General features: G+C 42.8%; 1 protein-coding gene across 1 annotated transcript in view; it reads right to left on the bottom strand.

Annotated features, from left to right (window-relative positions):
* Positions 1–15,966, bottom strand: part of ITGA4 (integrin subunit alpha 4) — a gene marked incomplete at its 5' end in the record, with an annotated part of 72,851 nt that overhangs the window by 49,175 nt on the left and 7,710 nt on the right. Inside the window, 4 exons of the mRNA XM_019522861.1 lie at positions 2,627–2,756; positions 3,392–3,459; positions 5,849–5,981; positions 6,080–6,186. Coding sequence (XP_019378406.1) covers positions 2,627–2,756; positions 3,392–3,459; positions 5,849–5,981; positions 6,080–6,186 — 438 coding nt within the window. The remainder of the gene's footprint in view (positions 1–2,626; positions 2,757–3,391; positions 3,460–5,848; positions 5,982–6,079; positions 6,187–15,966) is intronic.

Here is a 15,966-nt window from a genome sequence, read left to right as displayed (position 1 = left end):
AAGGCAATAAAAAGAGATTCTACACATATGTCGACAGTAGGAGGAGGACAAGAGAAACAGTAGGTCTTTTATGGAATGTGGAAGACAACCTGGTTACAGATAATGCACAGATGGCTTTTTACTTCAGTCTTCACAAATACGGGCAGCTACGAGATGACTAGTGCAGTTGGCAACAAAGATAGAGAAGGAGACAAACAGCCTAGAGCAACAGTAGAAAGGTTAGGGATTACTTAGAGAAGCTACATGCTTTCTAGTTGTCAGTGCAAGATGGGCAGGCCTGTCCCTGTGTGGGGCAGATCTGGGCAACCGCTCTGGGCCCTGTGCTTTGGTGGGCCCCATGGTCAATGCCGCACAGGCCCCGCCGCAGCTGCCACGTGCCACCACTGCCGAGTGCCTGCTGCTATCTCTGGCCACTCACCACCCCACCCTCTCCCTCGGGCCCTGCTTAGGCCGATATGCCCCAGGCCCTGCACACCCCTAGAGACTACTCTGAAGATGGGATGCACCCGGGGGTACTGTAGGAATTGGCTGAGGTAATTTCAGAGCCACTGGCTAAGAAGAGCATTCTTTGAGAACTCAAGGAGTTGGGTGAGGTCCCAGATGACTGAAAAAGGATAAATATAGGGCCCATTGTTAAGAAAGAGAAGAAGGATAATCTTGGTAACTACACTAAGGTCACCCTAACCTCAATAGCTGGAAATATCATGGAGCAGATCCCCAAGAAATCCATTATAAAGCACCTAGATCACGAACACCCAGCATCAATTTACCAAGAGAAAGGCATGCCTGACCAATCTGATTTCCTTCTAGGATAAGATAAAAAGTTCTGTGGAAGTGTAAAGAGCAATGTATGCGACACACTTCGACACTAGCAAGGCTTTTGACACTGACTCGCACAACATTCTCATTAACAATTTAGGGAAATATAAACTAAATGAAAGTACTGTAAGGTGGATACATAACTACATGGATCATTGGGCTCAATGAGTAGTCAGCAATGTCTCAAATGTCTAATTAGGAAGAGGTATCAAGTGGGGCTCTGCAGGGGTCTGTCCTGGGTTCCAGTATTAATATATTCATCAATTATTTGGATGATGGGATCAAGTATACACTTAGCAAATTTGTGAAGAACAAAAAGTTGGGTGGAATTGCAAATATGCCAGAGGACAAGGTTAGGATCCATAGTGACCTGAATAGGCTGGAGACTCACTTCAATTAATCAGATGAAAATCAACAAGGACAAGTGCAAAGTCCTGCACTTGGGATGGAATAGCCACATGCACAAATACAGACTCACTAGGCTCCAGTATTGCAGAGAAGGACTTTGGGGTTACAGTGAAATTTAAGCCATGAACAACTGGTGCCTCCTGTGATTGGGGAGGCACCATGGCAGCGAGCAGGGACCACCCACAGCTGCCACCTGGATTGAGATTCCATAATTTCTCTAAGTAGCCTGTTCCAATTTTCGACCACCCTCAAAGTCAGAAAATTCCTTCTAATCCCCAACCTAAATTTCTTCTCCTGCAGTTTGAGGACACTGCTCCTAGTCCTGTCCCCTATGGACACAAAGAAAAGCCCATCTCCATCTTCTATGCCTCAGAAAATGTTGGACAGACACTACTCAGGGATGGTTTAGTTGGGTCAATCCTGCCTTGAGGAAGGGCTGGACTAGATGTCCTCATGAGGTCCCTTCCAGCCCTGCTCTCTGTGATCCAACATGCAAGATTTTCACTCGGAGATCCATTGCTGCCTTCCAAAGTTTACCTGCCTCCAGCATCTCTGAAAGTTCATGTTTTGCATTCTCCTGCAGATAACAGTGCATTCAAAAGCAGAAACTGTGCTGCACTCTGTCTTTCAAATGGCTAGAATGGACAGATGCAAGGAAGCTAGAGAAGCAGAATTGGTCCAGCTGTCTATGAATGCTTTCACAAAGAGTCCCACAAGGATAAGCAGTTTTCTTAAAGCCCATCATAGGTCAGTTCCTAAAGTAGCTCAAGTCAGTGACATGATAAGAAGCCTTGAACAACCCCTCCCCGCCTTGGCAATCCTAGCATCAAACTCACATAGTAGGGCTATGCACTGTGAATGCTTGCAGGTGGACTTATATTCATGTGCTGAGATCCAGGCATGCTCTTCATTAGAAACAAACTGTAAGTCTCAATCTACTTCCCAGGACCATATTTAGTACTACTCCTTAGACTAGCTTCCATAACTGATCCTTTTTTTTATGAAACAACCTTGCATACTGTACAGAGTTTGCTTTTTCTAGTTGTGGCTGACACTTATAATCATTTTACAAAGCTTTACTGCCTATAAACATATGTGCAGTGGCAACGTATCTGTCCATTTTAAATCAAACAAGATAGAATATAAATGATTTCAAGCAATGATTAGAAACAGTCCATAAATAAAATGTTTAAAGAACTTCCAATGAGGAGACTAGAGAAAGCTTAAAACAAAAACAGTTCAAGACAGCTACCTTTAGGCTCATAGAATCACTAGACATGTCTGCAATATTGCCATTTCCAGGTTTGACAAAGAAAGGTGCTGCTTCAGAATGCATTTCAAACCTAATCGTACATAGCAGGGAATCAACTAAACAGATTTATAAAAATATTTTAAATACCTAAATAACTTCCAAATTTTACTTGATTATTTGAATCTGTGTAAGCTCGAAATGTATTTGCAGTTGAATTGTAAACAAAGATAGAACCAGTCCAGTAATATGATCCGGGAGCTCCCATTATAATTAAATCCTGTAAGACAATAAAAGTATAAATGTATCTATTATTTTGAATATAAGCATGATGTGTCAAATTCATTCCTAGTATAACTTCTCTGAAGTAAATGAAATTATATTAGAATTGTATCTGGCTTAGTATCAGTACATTAGATGCAGATCATATGTAATATTTTACATTTTTTAAATATTCTTATTCTTTTACTTCTAAGCAACTTAAGTTATGAAAACTTCAAGGCAGCAAACAGTATCTTTCATTTGTGGAAGAATATTTTAAAAATTACATTCCTACAGTATAATATAAAATGTATAAATTAGTTTCTCTCTCTAGCCTAAAAAGTAAGCCTGATAGGTGTTAATATTCTCAATAATAAAAATATGCTCTATTATAATTTTCATATACTTTACAAAACAGCAATTTTGAATATAAAGCACAGTGCCATGATACATTATGTTCTTGGAATACTGACAATTGACACAACTCATATTTTTTATAAGCATCATTCAAAAGGAATGACCGATGATGTGATAAACAAATCTAATTAGTTTTTCAGGAAAAAAAATGTAAGAGTCTACAATCATTTTACAAATGTAATTCAAGTTAAATTATTATTTAATTCTTAATAGGAAACAAAGATATTTAATACACACCTCAATGTAAAAACTAGACATCCCAGCCTGACATGACCCATGGTTCTCTCCAAACTTTCGCACATGATCTGAATATAAAAGCAAAAATTACTTAAGAACTTCAGTACATCTGAGAAATTCTTAATTCCAGAATTTCTTTGCAGGTCTCTAACTTGGAAGTCAAGAAAAAAATTCAACCAGTTTAAAGGTTTTTAAGAAAAGAACACTGGTTTTCAGAATTGGAATAAACTGCATGACCTTCAGCTTTATAATATTAGTGCACTATGGGAGAAAAATGAACTCTAGATAAAATGCCATGCTTGATCAGAACTAACTTTTCAAGCTAACTACCTCTTTAATTATAAATTATTCCACAAAATAGCACATCAGAGTGAAAAGTCACTACAGATGTTCTCTGAATAGCAAATGCTAGAAGATTTAACACCCTTCTTCCCACCCTATTTATAACTTCAGGCATAATCAGATGGGAATAACATTTTTCATGGGAGTTTCCCTGATACCCAGGTTGTGTATTACAGTTAGGAACTATATCCATAGAGGCTAGGAACAGACATTCAAAATGCCTGAGCCTGAATGGAGTCAAACTTTGTAGGTTAGTCTAACCTGGCCAGGCTATATCACTTCGTAATTGTACAGACATCCCAGACATGCAGACACATGCCTGCAGTGGCTCAGGCTAGAAGCCGGGGGGCGCTGGAGCAGCTCTCCCTTCCCTACCACTGCACTGATCTGAGGTTGCACATGCCCAGGCCCCAGCAAGATGCTCTGATTAGTCCAGCAGGGAATTGATAACAGTGTTTATCACCCCAACTCAGTGTTTACCACCCCATTAAAAAAACAACGGAGGGACATTGCCAGCTACCTGTTGATTCTACCTGTTGACTCAGCACAGAACATAGCCAGCATGTGGTCTGCTAGCTAATACGCAGGCACCTCTCATCAAGGAAGAGGGGAGGGGGGAATTCCTGTTTAGTAGGTAGTAGTGAGGGGGAGGAGGGAAACAACCCAGTCTGTGCCAGGGCTGCAGCCAGGGAGCAGAGGGGAGGGGCCAGCCCTGCTGTGGAACAGAGCCCTGCCGAGCCCAGAGAGCATGCTGGGATGCTGAGGGAGTCTGGTTTATCTTAAACCAGCAAGGGGTCTGGGACAGACATTGCATAAACTGGTTTGACCCAAATCAGTTAAGTCTGATGTTACATACCACCAGGTTTATTTCAAACTGGTTTCAGCCATTTTCAAATAGGTTTATGTGCACTGAACATCAGTTCTGTTACAGGCTTAAACTAGTTTCTGATCACTTAAACCAGTTTGTGTGTAATGTCTGTCCCTAGCCAGAGAGTTTACAGATACAAGCCATAATGCTGTTAGTGTATCTCTGGTTAAATGTGGTACCTTTTTCTGTTTCCTCCTGATGCTTCATTATTTAAAAGAGCTGGATTAGAGATACCAGTGTAGTCTTCTTACTTTTTATATCCTTCATTTTTCTCTCCTTTCTCATGTTTTCAATCTCTCCCCCAGTATCTGTCTGCCCACCTTATACAAGCATCAGTATCCATGCTCTTTCAGCTCCAATTTGCTTTTTTTCTTGATTAGCACTATACTTTTAATCTTTCTCTCTCATTTACCCCACAACTCTGCCCCACCAACAGGATGGAATCATGATCCAGCCAGTGACTTTAATGATCTTTGGAACCAAAGGTGGCATATTAGGAGCTTCTTCATCAGTGCCTGTGGGGAAGAACAGGTTATCTGCCCTCTCCTGCCTCTCCAGTTAGGAGATACGATTACTAGATATATTCACTGTTCCTTGAGAAACATGACATAATACCCAGGGATTTCTCTTATGCACTGTGCACCCTATGCATTATAAGGACAAAGACATCCTCTCTCTCTGTCTTGATTCCTTTTCTTGCCTCACTTTCCTCCTCTGAAATCTACCAAGGAAGAATAGAAGGAGGTCTCTTCTTGCATAGTATGAGTGGAATGTGAGACAAGGCCTGGTAGGATTCAGACTCAGATGTCCTGGAAGCCTCAGATAGCTTCGATTGTTATTGAGTGGCCTGTTCAGGACGCCCTTTCTAATCTACTCTGAGACACTATGTTGAATATGTTGATGAAGCAAACTGATTAACTGAATCTCGCACTGCACTATTTATAAAGGATGTATGGTCTGCTAGAGACCATACCCTAAGCAAATGCCCAGATACACTATCTGGGCTGTCTTTAATTGTGGAATCAACTTTCCTTCAAATCAGTCAGCATTTCACCAAAAAACACAAAAACATAGGCCAGATTTCCATCTTCTGCCTGATAGCAGAAAGCCTGCCCAGAGCAGGCAGAAGGTAAAGAATAGAGTAACTTATGCTGTGCTCTTCTAGTTTCAAAATAGCATTTAGGTTTACACCTCATCAAATAAAGCAGCATAATCAAACACTATAAACGACCAAACTCTCTCCTTACCTATATAGCAAGGACATATTCTTTTACTCAACTGTACTCGAAAATCAGAAGGAACAGCAAAACATAAACCGCAAGGAAGTTTGTGTTCATTTTTTTTAACGTAAAATACATTTTTCCACCTATGTCCACAGGCCTATGTAAAAATAAAAACAAACAAAAGCGATGTGAAAAAGCATTAAAATGGTGAAGGGAGCATGATAAAAGGTATTCAATAATAAAGACAATACATACGACAATGGATCCATTTTCTCCTGACTGCCTAGACATGCTAACACCCAGCCATTGATTATCCCTCTCTTCTAAACACGTCTTTCCACAAAATTCTCCAGCAGGATTGCCTGGAACAGGAAAAGGATAATGAATTAATAGAAACAGAATACATAAAATAAACTGAAGTTCTACACAATTTATTATGCAATGTGGTTATCAGTAGGCCTTATACCCATAAATATTTTATATAGGACATCCCATGGAAAGATATTAGCATAGTTCACAGTTTTTTGTAAATGAAAGTATGGTACCACACAGGAAATATATATAGCTATCAGGCCCAAATAGAGTCCACTAGATACAAAGAGACTGTATTATGGTACTTCCATCACTGTTGAAACTGAGGAAGATAGAAAGGTGAGCACAGATGCTCTGTCACATAAGCAGTATATCATTTTTTAAAAGCTGTAGTATTGTATAGCCCAACCCCCTAACATGATTTCATAGAAAGTACTAAAAATGAGCCATTGTTTTTTTTAATTAATTTAATCACAAACACCATGATATCTTATTATAAAAACCAGGGCTTTTAGCCAAGGAAATTTAAAGCCCAATATTTGGTACTCAGTTAATCCAAGATAGGAAGATTTTTCACACTTAGTTGTGAGTCCAAACCTCAGGTCTGAATCACCCATCACACCAAATTGAACTCCCAGTTCCAAATCGATCCATACAATGGAATCTGCAGGTGTTCATCTGAAATATCTGCTGATTCTCTAAAGCCACTGGATCTAAACTCTAATCTGGAATGAAAATCTTTTCAATTTACCCCTTTTCCTAGTCACATCTCTGTCCAACAGAGCTTAGGAATCAGTCATATTGCAAGTCCCTATTCTTATTAAAATCAGATCCCTCTAATTGCAGTATTTGTTTTGGATGTGAAACTAATACGGGTATAATACTTTTGTACTTGGTTCTCCTTACAGAAAAAGAAGGTATACACTTTTGAAGGTGGTTTGTAGTTCTACTTCTGTTTAAATGCATTCTCTTATATTTAAAAATGTGGGTAGCTAGTGAAGTTCTGCAAAAATAATAAATAGTGATCTTGTGAGTCTGGCAAATTCTTGTTTCTTCTCCAAAAACTGGAGTCCACATGTGAAGAAAATAACTTTAAGCAGGCATTAAAATATTCTATTCTATTTGAAAGACTTATATTACATATAATAATTTTTTTTGTTTTTCTTTCTGAAGGTGCCCACTGTACGTTTACTGAGACACTGAAAAAAGTTTTAATACAATATCTTCAAAATATCATTTTGCTGTTTCATTTACCAGAACTAACAGATATATAATACTGAAAGAAAAACACGTAATACAGTTTGGTAGGGCTTAACTCTTATCAAATTCAACAAATTCCTTTACTGATGAAGCAACCCAGAAAGTCTGGGTAAATAATGTTAATTAGCCAGCAGAGGGCATCAGAATAGATCAATGACTACCACAACACATTTCTACATTAAACAGAAGGAAAAATGAGTTCCCAGGAGAGCTGAAATGTATTTATAATCCATTAGTTTATAGGCTATTAAGTTCTAATAAATTTAGTTATCTGTAAAATCAATCAATCAATCAATTTAAAAATCATCACCCTACACTGACTGGGTATGTTGACTTCTTTTGTTACCATATTTAGTCTCTTTCAATAGTAATCAAAGGATTTTTCAGAATTATCACCTGTTAAAAGGATTTTGGACATATGATACTGGAAATAGTTTGAGGAAAACATTAAATTGATAGTAGAATTGTCCTGGCCTTTGGATTTTCTTTTCCTGGCAGAAAATAATCAAGAAGGCCCTCTGCAGGAGAAAAAGCTCTCTGAAATTATTGTTCTCTCACGTCCTTACTTTTTATTATAGGGGTAGTATCTTTTAACCAGACCACTGAGTCTTCCTGACTTTAATCAATATATGGAGTCCTCCAGATAAAATAAATAATACAGCTGAAGGTTATATTATGTGTTTTCCATGAAGCATGAGAATGACAATTTCTGCATACCATTTTCTACCTACCTCATGTCTGTTCTACTCGCTTTTCTATGTAAGCCCGAAAGCAGTGGTGGGCAATTCTTTCGGCTGGAGGGCCGCTTAATGTGTTTTGGTGAGGCGTTGCGGGTCACAAGTGTAGTTCCACTCCTTGATAGGTGCCCTGCCCCCTGGTCACCATCTTGTGGCTGGAAGTCCCACCCCCTAAACCCTGACCTTTGCCACTGGAAGTCTCTCCCCTTGCCCAGAAAGTACGCCTTTTGTGAGGGGTGGGGTTTGCTTGTATAGGGTGTGTGGAGGGGTAGAAGGGATGTGTGTGGTTGAGGGAGTATGCGGTTTGGGGGTGTGTGGGTATGGTGCAGGTGGGGTATGTCAAGGTGTAGAAGGGGTGTGGGGGGTGTAAGTGTGGGTGTGGCTGAGGTGTCTGGGGTGTATGTGTGGATGTGTGTGGGGGTGTCAGATGTGTGGTTGAGGTGTGTGAGACTGTTAGATGTGTCATTGGTATGGTGGAAGGTGGGGTGTGTGAGGGGGGTGGTATACGTGTGGATGTGCCCCTCGGGTGGTTCTGGGGCCTATTTTGTTCAATGTCTTCATCAACGACCTGGAAGATGGTATAGAGTGCACCTTCAGCCAGTCTGCAGATGACACCAAGCTGAGAGGAGTAGTGGATATGCTGGAGGGTATGGCTAGGATTCAGAGTGACCTAGACAAATTGGAGGATTGGGCCAAAAGAAATCTCATGAGGTTCAACAAGGACAAGTGCAAAGTCCTGCACTTAGGATGGAGCAATCTCATGTACCAGTACAGGCTCAGGGCTGACTGGCTGGGCAGCAACTCTGCAGAAAAGGACCTGGGGGTTACAGTGGACAAACTGAATATGAGCCAGCAGTGTGTCTCTGTTGCCAAGAAGGCTAATGGCATACTGGACTGCATTGGTAGGAGTGTTGCCAGCAGATCAAGGGAAATGATTCTTCCCCTCTATGCAGCACTGGTGAGGTCACATCTGGAGTATTGTGTTCAGTTTTGGGCCCCCACTACAGATGGGATGTGTTCAAATTGGAGAGAGTCCAGCAAAGGGCAACAAAAATGGTGAGGGCGCTGGGACATATGACTTCTGAGGACAGGCTGAGGGAACTGGGCTTATTTAGCCTAGAGAAGAGAAGACTGAGATGGGATTTAACAGCAGCCTTCAACTACCTGAAGCAGGGCTCAAAAGAGGATGGAGCCAAACTGTTCTCAGGGGTGGCAGATGACAGAACAAGGAGCAATAGTCTCAAGTTGCAGCAAGGGAAGTGTAAGTTGGTAATTAGGAAGAATTTTTCTCACTAGGAAGGTAGTAAATCACTGAAACAGGTTACCCAGAGGTGGTGGAAGCTCCATCCTTTGAGGTTTTGGCCGAATGATCTAGGTGGGGATGGTCCTGCTTTGAGCAGGGGATTGGACTAGAATCAGGGGTTCCCAATCTTTTTAGATTGTGGACCAGCAAACTGCAGATTGGAAGTGACCGTGGGCCGGTCTGCAGACCAGAAGTGACCACGGACCGGCAAACTGAGGACCAGCAAACTACAGTCTGAAAGTGACTGGCATACTGAGGAGCAGCAGCCAACCCTTTTTAATATTCTGTATAAAAAAGGGCTGGCTGCCACTCCACAGTATGCCGGTGACTTCCAGACTTCTGGTCCAGCAGCCAACTTTCCTGCAGACCAGCAGCCAACCCTTCGCAGCCCTGTATCAAGCTATGGCCCTGGAGTTGGGAACCTCTGCACTAGATGACCTCCTGAAGTCCCTGCCAACCCTAATTTTTTATGATTTTCTATGATTCTATGTGTATGGGGGCTGTCAGGTGTGGGTCTTGTTTGGCGTGGAGTGTGTGCATGGTTGCAGTGTTGGGTATGGGGGGGTGGGAGTATGGATGTATGGGGGGGTTTAGGTGGTGTCTGTGGGTATGGTGGAGTATGTAGCTGAGGTGTGGAGTGTGTGATATAGTGTTGTGTGCATTTGTGGATATGGTGGGGGGGTAGGATGTGGGTGGGTTGGGTGTGCATGTGGGGGACTTCCTCCCCAGTCTGATTTCCCCTCTGTCCACTCTGTGACGTGGCTGAGCCCAGCCCCTTCACGGGTGGAGGAAGGGGGAGGAACATTAGTGGTGCCTGCCTGGCTTGCTGCATGCTGCAATGGGTGGGACAGCAGCTGCCGTTGGCGGGCAGCAAGAAAAGCCCCTAGGAGAGGGGAGGGGGGATAGGGAGCAGAGCTTGGCACCACCAGCTCTCTTGGTCTCTGTCCCACACCTGCCCGGTGGGACTACAGCCAAGCCTACACTAGCTCTTGCTGCTGCTACTCCTTCCATCCCACATGCCTGCCTGGCAGGGCTGCGCCAAGCCCATGCTGGTTCCTGCTGCTGCTCCCACACCACCTGCCTGTCCTGTGCCTGCCCACTGGGGCTGCACTGGCTCCAAGTGCTGCTCCCACCCCATCTGCCTGTCCCATGCCTGCCCAGTGGGGCTTTGTAAGCAGTCATATTCCTTCGTGCCCTCCTCTATTCACACGACCTCTTGCCCAGCCATCCATGAGCAGAACCACAGCAAGCTGCAGGCAGAGCCCACCCCTCTCCACTCAGTGCTGTAGCTTCTTCTTCCTACTTGCTGCCCAGAGCACTGCAACAGGAACACGAGTCGTCGTCCCTGGAGGTCAGAGAAGACCAGCAGTTCCCTGGGCAGCGGCAACAGCAGCCCTGCCCAGAAGCTGTGCCTGGAGCTGGCGCTTTCTGGCAGGGAAGGCTTGGAGCACACCAGGCACTGCCCCAGGCAGGAGCGGGAAGGACTCAGCCCCATACAGAGTGCAGGAGGGGCAGCCATTATTGGGGCTGGATGCAATTAATCAGCTGGCAGGCCAGCCCCAGCCTGTATTTTGCCTGCCTCTGCCCTAAATCCACAGAGCGCCAATCTCAAGATCCAGAAGAGCAGGGGCATGATGGTAGCTTTTTCCACTCCTCCGACCTTTCACATGGTATCAGGGAAGTCTTCCTGTGCAGCTCCAAGCAGGTAAGAAATAATCTTAAAGCTGGCAATAGAAAATCTTTACCTGCTCATGAAGTTCAGTTATGTATATATATTAACCACAGTTCCCTTTGACTTGGCTAGATTCTGTGATCTAACAAACCACTTCGTACCAGTTCAGGAACTGGTGTAATATCATAGAATGTCTAGATATTTCCCATTCTAATACACACTTTTAAAACAAATGTCATAATTCTAGTTAACATTAGAATTAATTGCAGCTTGAAGTTTATATAAAGACTTGATAATGACAGACGCTAGTCTTGTAAGTAACATTTCTCAAACTCTAGCTGGAAGGCCTTTTGCCTCCCTGCCCCCATATCTAACGGTAATTTTTCTTTTTAGATGGGAAAGGCTCTTCCTAACTGTTTCTGTCCTTTTATGTTAATTGTTTTTGACTATATACAGATATTAGAAATGAAAGTAGAAGGGAAGACTAGCTTCTTAAATTATCTAGTGTTCAACACTTGAAATTTTTATTACACCAAACAGAATGTAGTCAGAGACAAAGAAGGTTTTACTTGGCTTAACGCTCTATTTGGTCATCCATTTTAGATGTCCCCAAGGCCTTCAGAAACAGTGAAACAAGGCATTTTTCTTTTCTCCCATGTACTATATTACCCCTTACTCATGTAGTTATTTTCCCTTCCCCTTGGCTCTAACATAAATCTCACTCTAAACTGTCCTTAGTCCTATGCTCTATTATCTTCTCTTGCTTTCCCTGCTGGTTTTGTTTGCTTCTTACACTTCTTCTAGCTCCAGATTCCTTCTTCAGTCTCTAATTTCCCACTACTAAGAGAAGGAGGATTTTGAAGCATTCTGTAAGGAAAGGACAGTATAAGTCCCTTGTAAGCATAAATGTAAGCAAGAGGAGTGTGGGGTTAGCATTATGGATATGGTGATGAGGACAGGCATACTATTAGCAGTGTTTAATCTGGTGAAAAGCAAAACTGCTTCAGGGGGCAAAGGCAAAAGAGCAGCACTGCTGGAAGCACCAAAAGGGAAATGACAGCTTGTGTGCCACAGGGAAGTGGCATATACTGATCTTGTAAAGTCCTTGTAAAGATAAATAAGAGTGTAGTCTGAGTAAATTGCACAGCAGTAATTTTAGATCATGAAGCATGTGAAACTCCACAGTAGCAACATGGTCAAATGTAAGGCCTCAAGTTAACAAACACTCCTGACTGCAGCTACTGAGGTCAGGAAGGGAAAAAAGATCTCTACTCTAAAAAGATGCTAAGTGTGTCCACACTTAGTGAACCTCCCAGAACACCTCCCATCAATAGGCTGATTTCATTCCCCCCCACATGACTAGCCTTCCAACCTTCAAAAAAACCTGGACAAGTTTACGAAATCTGTCTATGCCCATCTCTATCCCTCTCTAACGCTGACCTGAATTATATTTTATTTAATACAGTCATCTGCCTTCGTCTCTTTGCAAAATTTGTAAACCAAAGCTTCGCTTTTCTGTAGATTAATAAATCTGCTACATCCAGTGATCACAATACGCCATATATCAATGCACAAGAAATTAAAATATCAAGATTCACGAATGGAAGGGATGCTTGTTTACTTTTAATGACAGTAAATACCAAGGAACTCAGCTTTTACTTGACAGAGCATCCTGATTTTCTTTCCATTTTTTTTAAATTTCAAAAGAATCATTTCATGTGAATAATTTGTGGCCTTCTAACTACAATAGCAGTTCACTCCACTATTCAGACATGTAAATAGAAGTGGATAATTTTATTGGCAGTGTGCCATTTGATATTGTTCCCATGCTCCAACTGGATGAGTGTAATGGGCACTAGGCACACCTGTTCTTTTAAGGTACAGGTCTGAAAGGAACCAAGTCAGCAGGAAGGAAAGTACCTTACCAGAAATGGGTGGGATTTAACTGAGAGAGAAGCCCAGGGCCAGAGCTGAGGCAGGTAATCTCAACAGCTGACATGGAAGAAGCACTTGAGCAAGCAGTAGAGGGAGACTCTACACTCCCAGGGGTTAAGAGAAGGCAGTCTGGTGGTTTAGGGGGCAGTGGTGGCCTTGAGAGGCCCCAGAGCAGGACCAGGGCTCAGGAATAGAGTGGAGACAGGACCAGAAAAGGTCCAGTGTCTGGCGGGGACTAGGTACCTGGGAGTAGCTAGAATGGGTGAAGTGCCCAGGTGTGAGTGGACAGAGACAGCAGCCTGAGCTCAGGAGGGGGCCAGGAAGGTTGATGGCACAGGGATTGCTAGTCCCAGCAGTGGTGGAGACTGGGTGCTGGTATAGACCTAGGAGTGGCACCAGGTAATAACTTCTGCAAGGCAGAGGCGTGGTGTAAAGGATGGTTGGAACCATGTAATAAGCCCTTAAAGCACTGAGTAGTGAAATCTGAACCGCAGCATGGGATCAGGGATCCCTGGGGCAGCCTCCCTTTCCAAGGATCTAATAGCAAGGCATAGGAGAAGTGAAGGAGAGCAAGGGCAGAGCAGGAGCAAATGGGCACCAGGGGGCATCACAGCCACCCCTGGGACCAGCACTTGCTACAATGAGTGGAAGTCTTGGAGTCAGATTGCTGGTACAGTTGTCCACTTGTGCTTGTGCTCAATTTTGAAGTTTTTCACAAAATTCTCTTACAGTTTGTATAAACATCCTATTCCCTGGCCAGTAAGTTCATTAATATAATAGAAGTGTGAACAGTGGCAATTCAAATTTTTGCTGTTTCATTCCAAAGGAATACTTGCAGAAGACTTGTCTTCAATTGTAATAGTTCACCTGGGGGAGCTAGAGAGCAATGTTTTTCTAGGCTGATTATAATAAGAATTTGAGAAGGGGAATTAAGAGTAAGTTTCTCCTTTTTTTCTTATGCTAAAATAACATGAATAACTTCTTATTTTAGGGCATTCTTCTGCTTTATGGCTTAGTTAAAAATACCCTACTCCACTTGTGCCAGCAATTTCACTGATTGACTTCCTCCATCATCCATTGTCAAACAATACTAACAGGCTAAAACAGGTTTTGCTCAAGTCCAGGTGAAGCCACTGGAAGTGAAGGACATTCAGAAGGAAAGGCCTGATGGCTCTTCTACGACATCACCCAAAACCATCATACTATGCATGTTTGCACAGGTCTAAAAGCCTCTACCTCCTATATAACTATTGCAGTCTAGAATGTTTAAATGTACTGATCAAGCAAAGCACATGAATGAAGACTTAGTGTTATATTTATAATTTATGCTACCCTTCACATTCATTGGCCTACACACACAGCAGTGGGTGAAATTTATATTCATAATAGCTGCACTTTTGGAAGGGCAAGGCTGCAATGAAATCACCTTTGCAGGTAAAGCCAACCCAGTCCAATATAGCATAAAATAGCTCTAGGATTCTTGTATTATGAAGCCTGCCCATGACTTCAAGGGATAGCTCCAGCTGCTAAGACCTGGACAGCCCTGTGCTGTTAGCAATAAATCTACTACCCTGGAGAATCACCAGAGAGTGTGACAGCTCAGGCAAGCCACCAGGCCTCTCTAATGTCCTGTGGCGGTCAGACCTGCCTACCAACATTCCCTGGTTTTGCTTTACCTCCTCTTTCCTGCCATGACTTGACCTTTGGGGGGGGTGGGGAGGAGGGGAAGGGGGGCTGCCTCCAGAAGCCGGGGTAGCCTCTTCCTAGGGGCCTTTCCTTAGTGTACAATCCTCCGGACTTCTCTGCCCTTAACTCTATGGGGTGGATTTCCCCTTTAAGACAACTCCATTTGCGTCTCTCTCTCTGGATCAGCCCTCAGCGTTCCTGACTCCAGGCTGGACCACCCTCACTGTCTCTGCCCTCAGCCCTCTGGTCCATGACCCTGGACTAGGCTGTTTGCTTCTCCAGCCCTCTGATCCCTGACCCAGGCTAGGCTGCCTAATACTGAGTGCCCTACCCAGCTCAGGTCCTGGGCTTATATGCCTCGAAGCCCTGCCCCCTTCCTGTCATGTGGCTCTCCACCCAAAACAGGAGTTTCCCCTTTTTAATTAATAGCTAGCCTGTGCTCCTGCTGCTGTAGCCCCACACAACTAGCTTAGCCTGCTGCCTTCTTTTAAAATAACAGGAACCCTCCAGCTCACGGTTAGAGAGATGGGTGACACAGAGTACTCCCAATAGGAAGAGTATTGTTTGCTATCCAATTAAGTTAGTTTTGGGGCTGCTTTACAATATCTATTTGGTGAACAGTAGCTAAGGATATGTCCCAGTTTTAAGCTCACAATGCTCAGCATCTTTTTACTATAGATGCCCAGCTATATGAAGAATCCTCTAATAACCAATTAAGTACCTGTACATTTCTGGGACTCTAGTAGGAGGTTAACTAAAAAAAAATTATTTCATTGCAAATGTAGTAAAGGGCAAACATTATTTATGACCTATGCTACAACAGCTATTGTTTCTCCTATTAATAAAGTAACTTACACCAATTTTCAAACTCAAAACAAAACAATAAATCAGAATCTAGACTTGCCATATATGCAATCAAACTGAAAGAACAAAAATGCCAGTCATAAAAAGATGAAGTATCTACAAACTTAGGCGCATCTGTAGAAGTCCTGTTCTTATTGAACACTAATATCACAGTAAGACCTAAAATAGATATATACCCTAGCTTCTGCACCTACTCATTCAGAGTAGCCTTTGGCATGTTTCAAACATGCACCTGCCTATTTGCACATGAGGTTTCATTCTTAAGCATCTATGGAAAAAACCTGTGATTCTTCCTAACACCATCTAATGGGCTTCTTTACTATTACAAATATGAGCAAGGACTATCACAAAGGCAGTATCTGAGGAGTAAAAT

This window comes from Gavialis gangeticus, unplaced genomic scaffold (genome assembly GCF_001723915.1).
Source record: "Gavialis gangeticus isolate Ggan-Ray unplaced genomic scaffold, GavGan_comp1, whole genome shotgun sequence".
In the NCBI taxonomy this organism is placed as follows: Eukaryota; Metazoa; Chordata; order Crocodylia; family Gavialidae; genus Gavialis; species Gavialis gangeticus.
The sequence above is the reverse complement of the archived record's forward strand: the minus strand, read 5'-3'. Positions and strand labels throughout refer to the sequence as shown.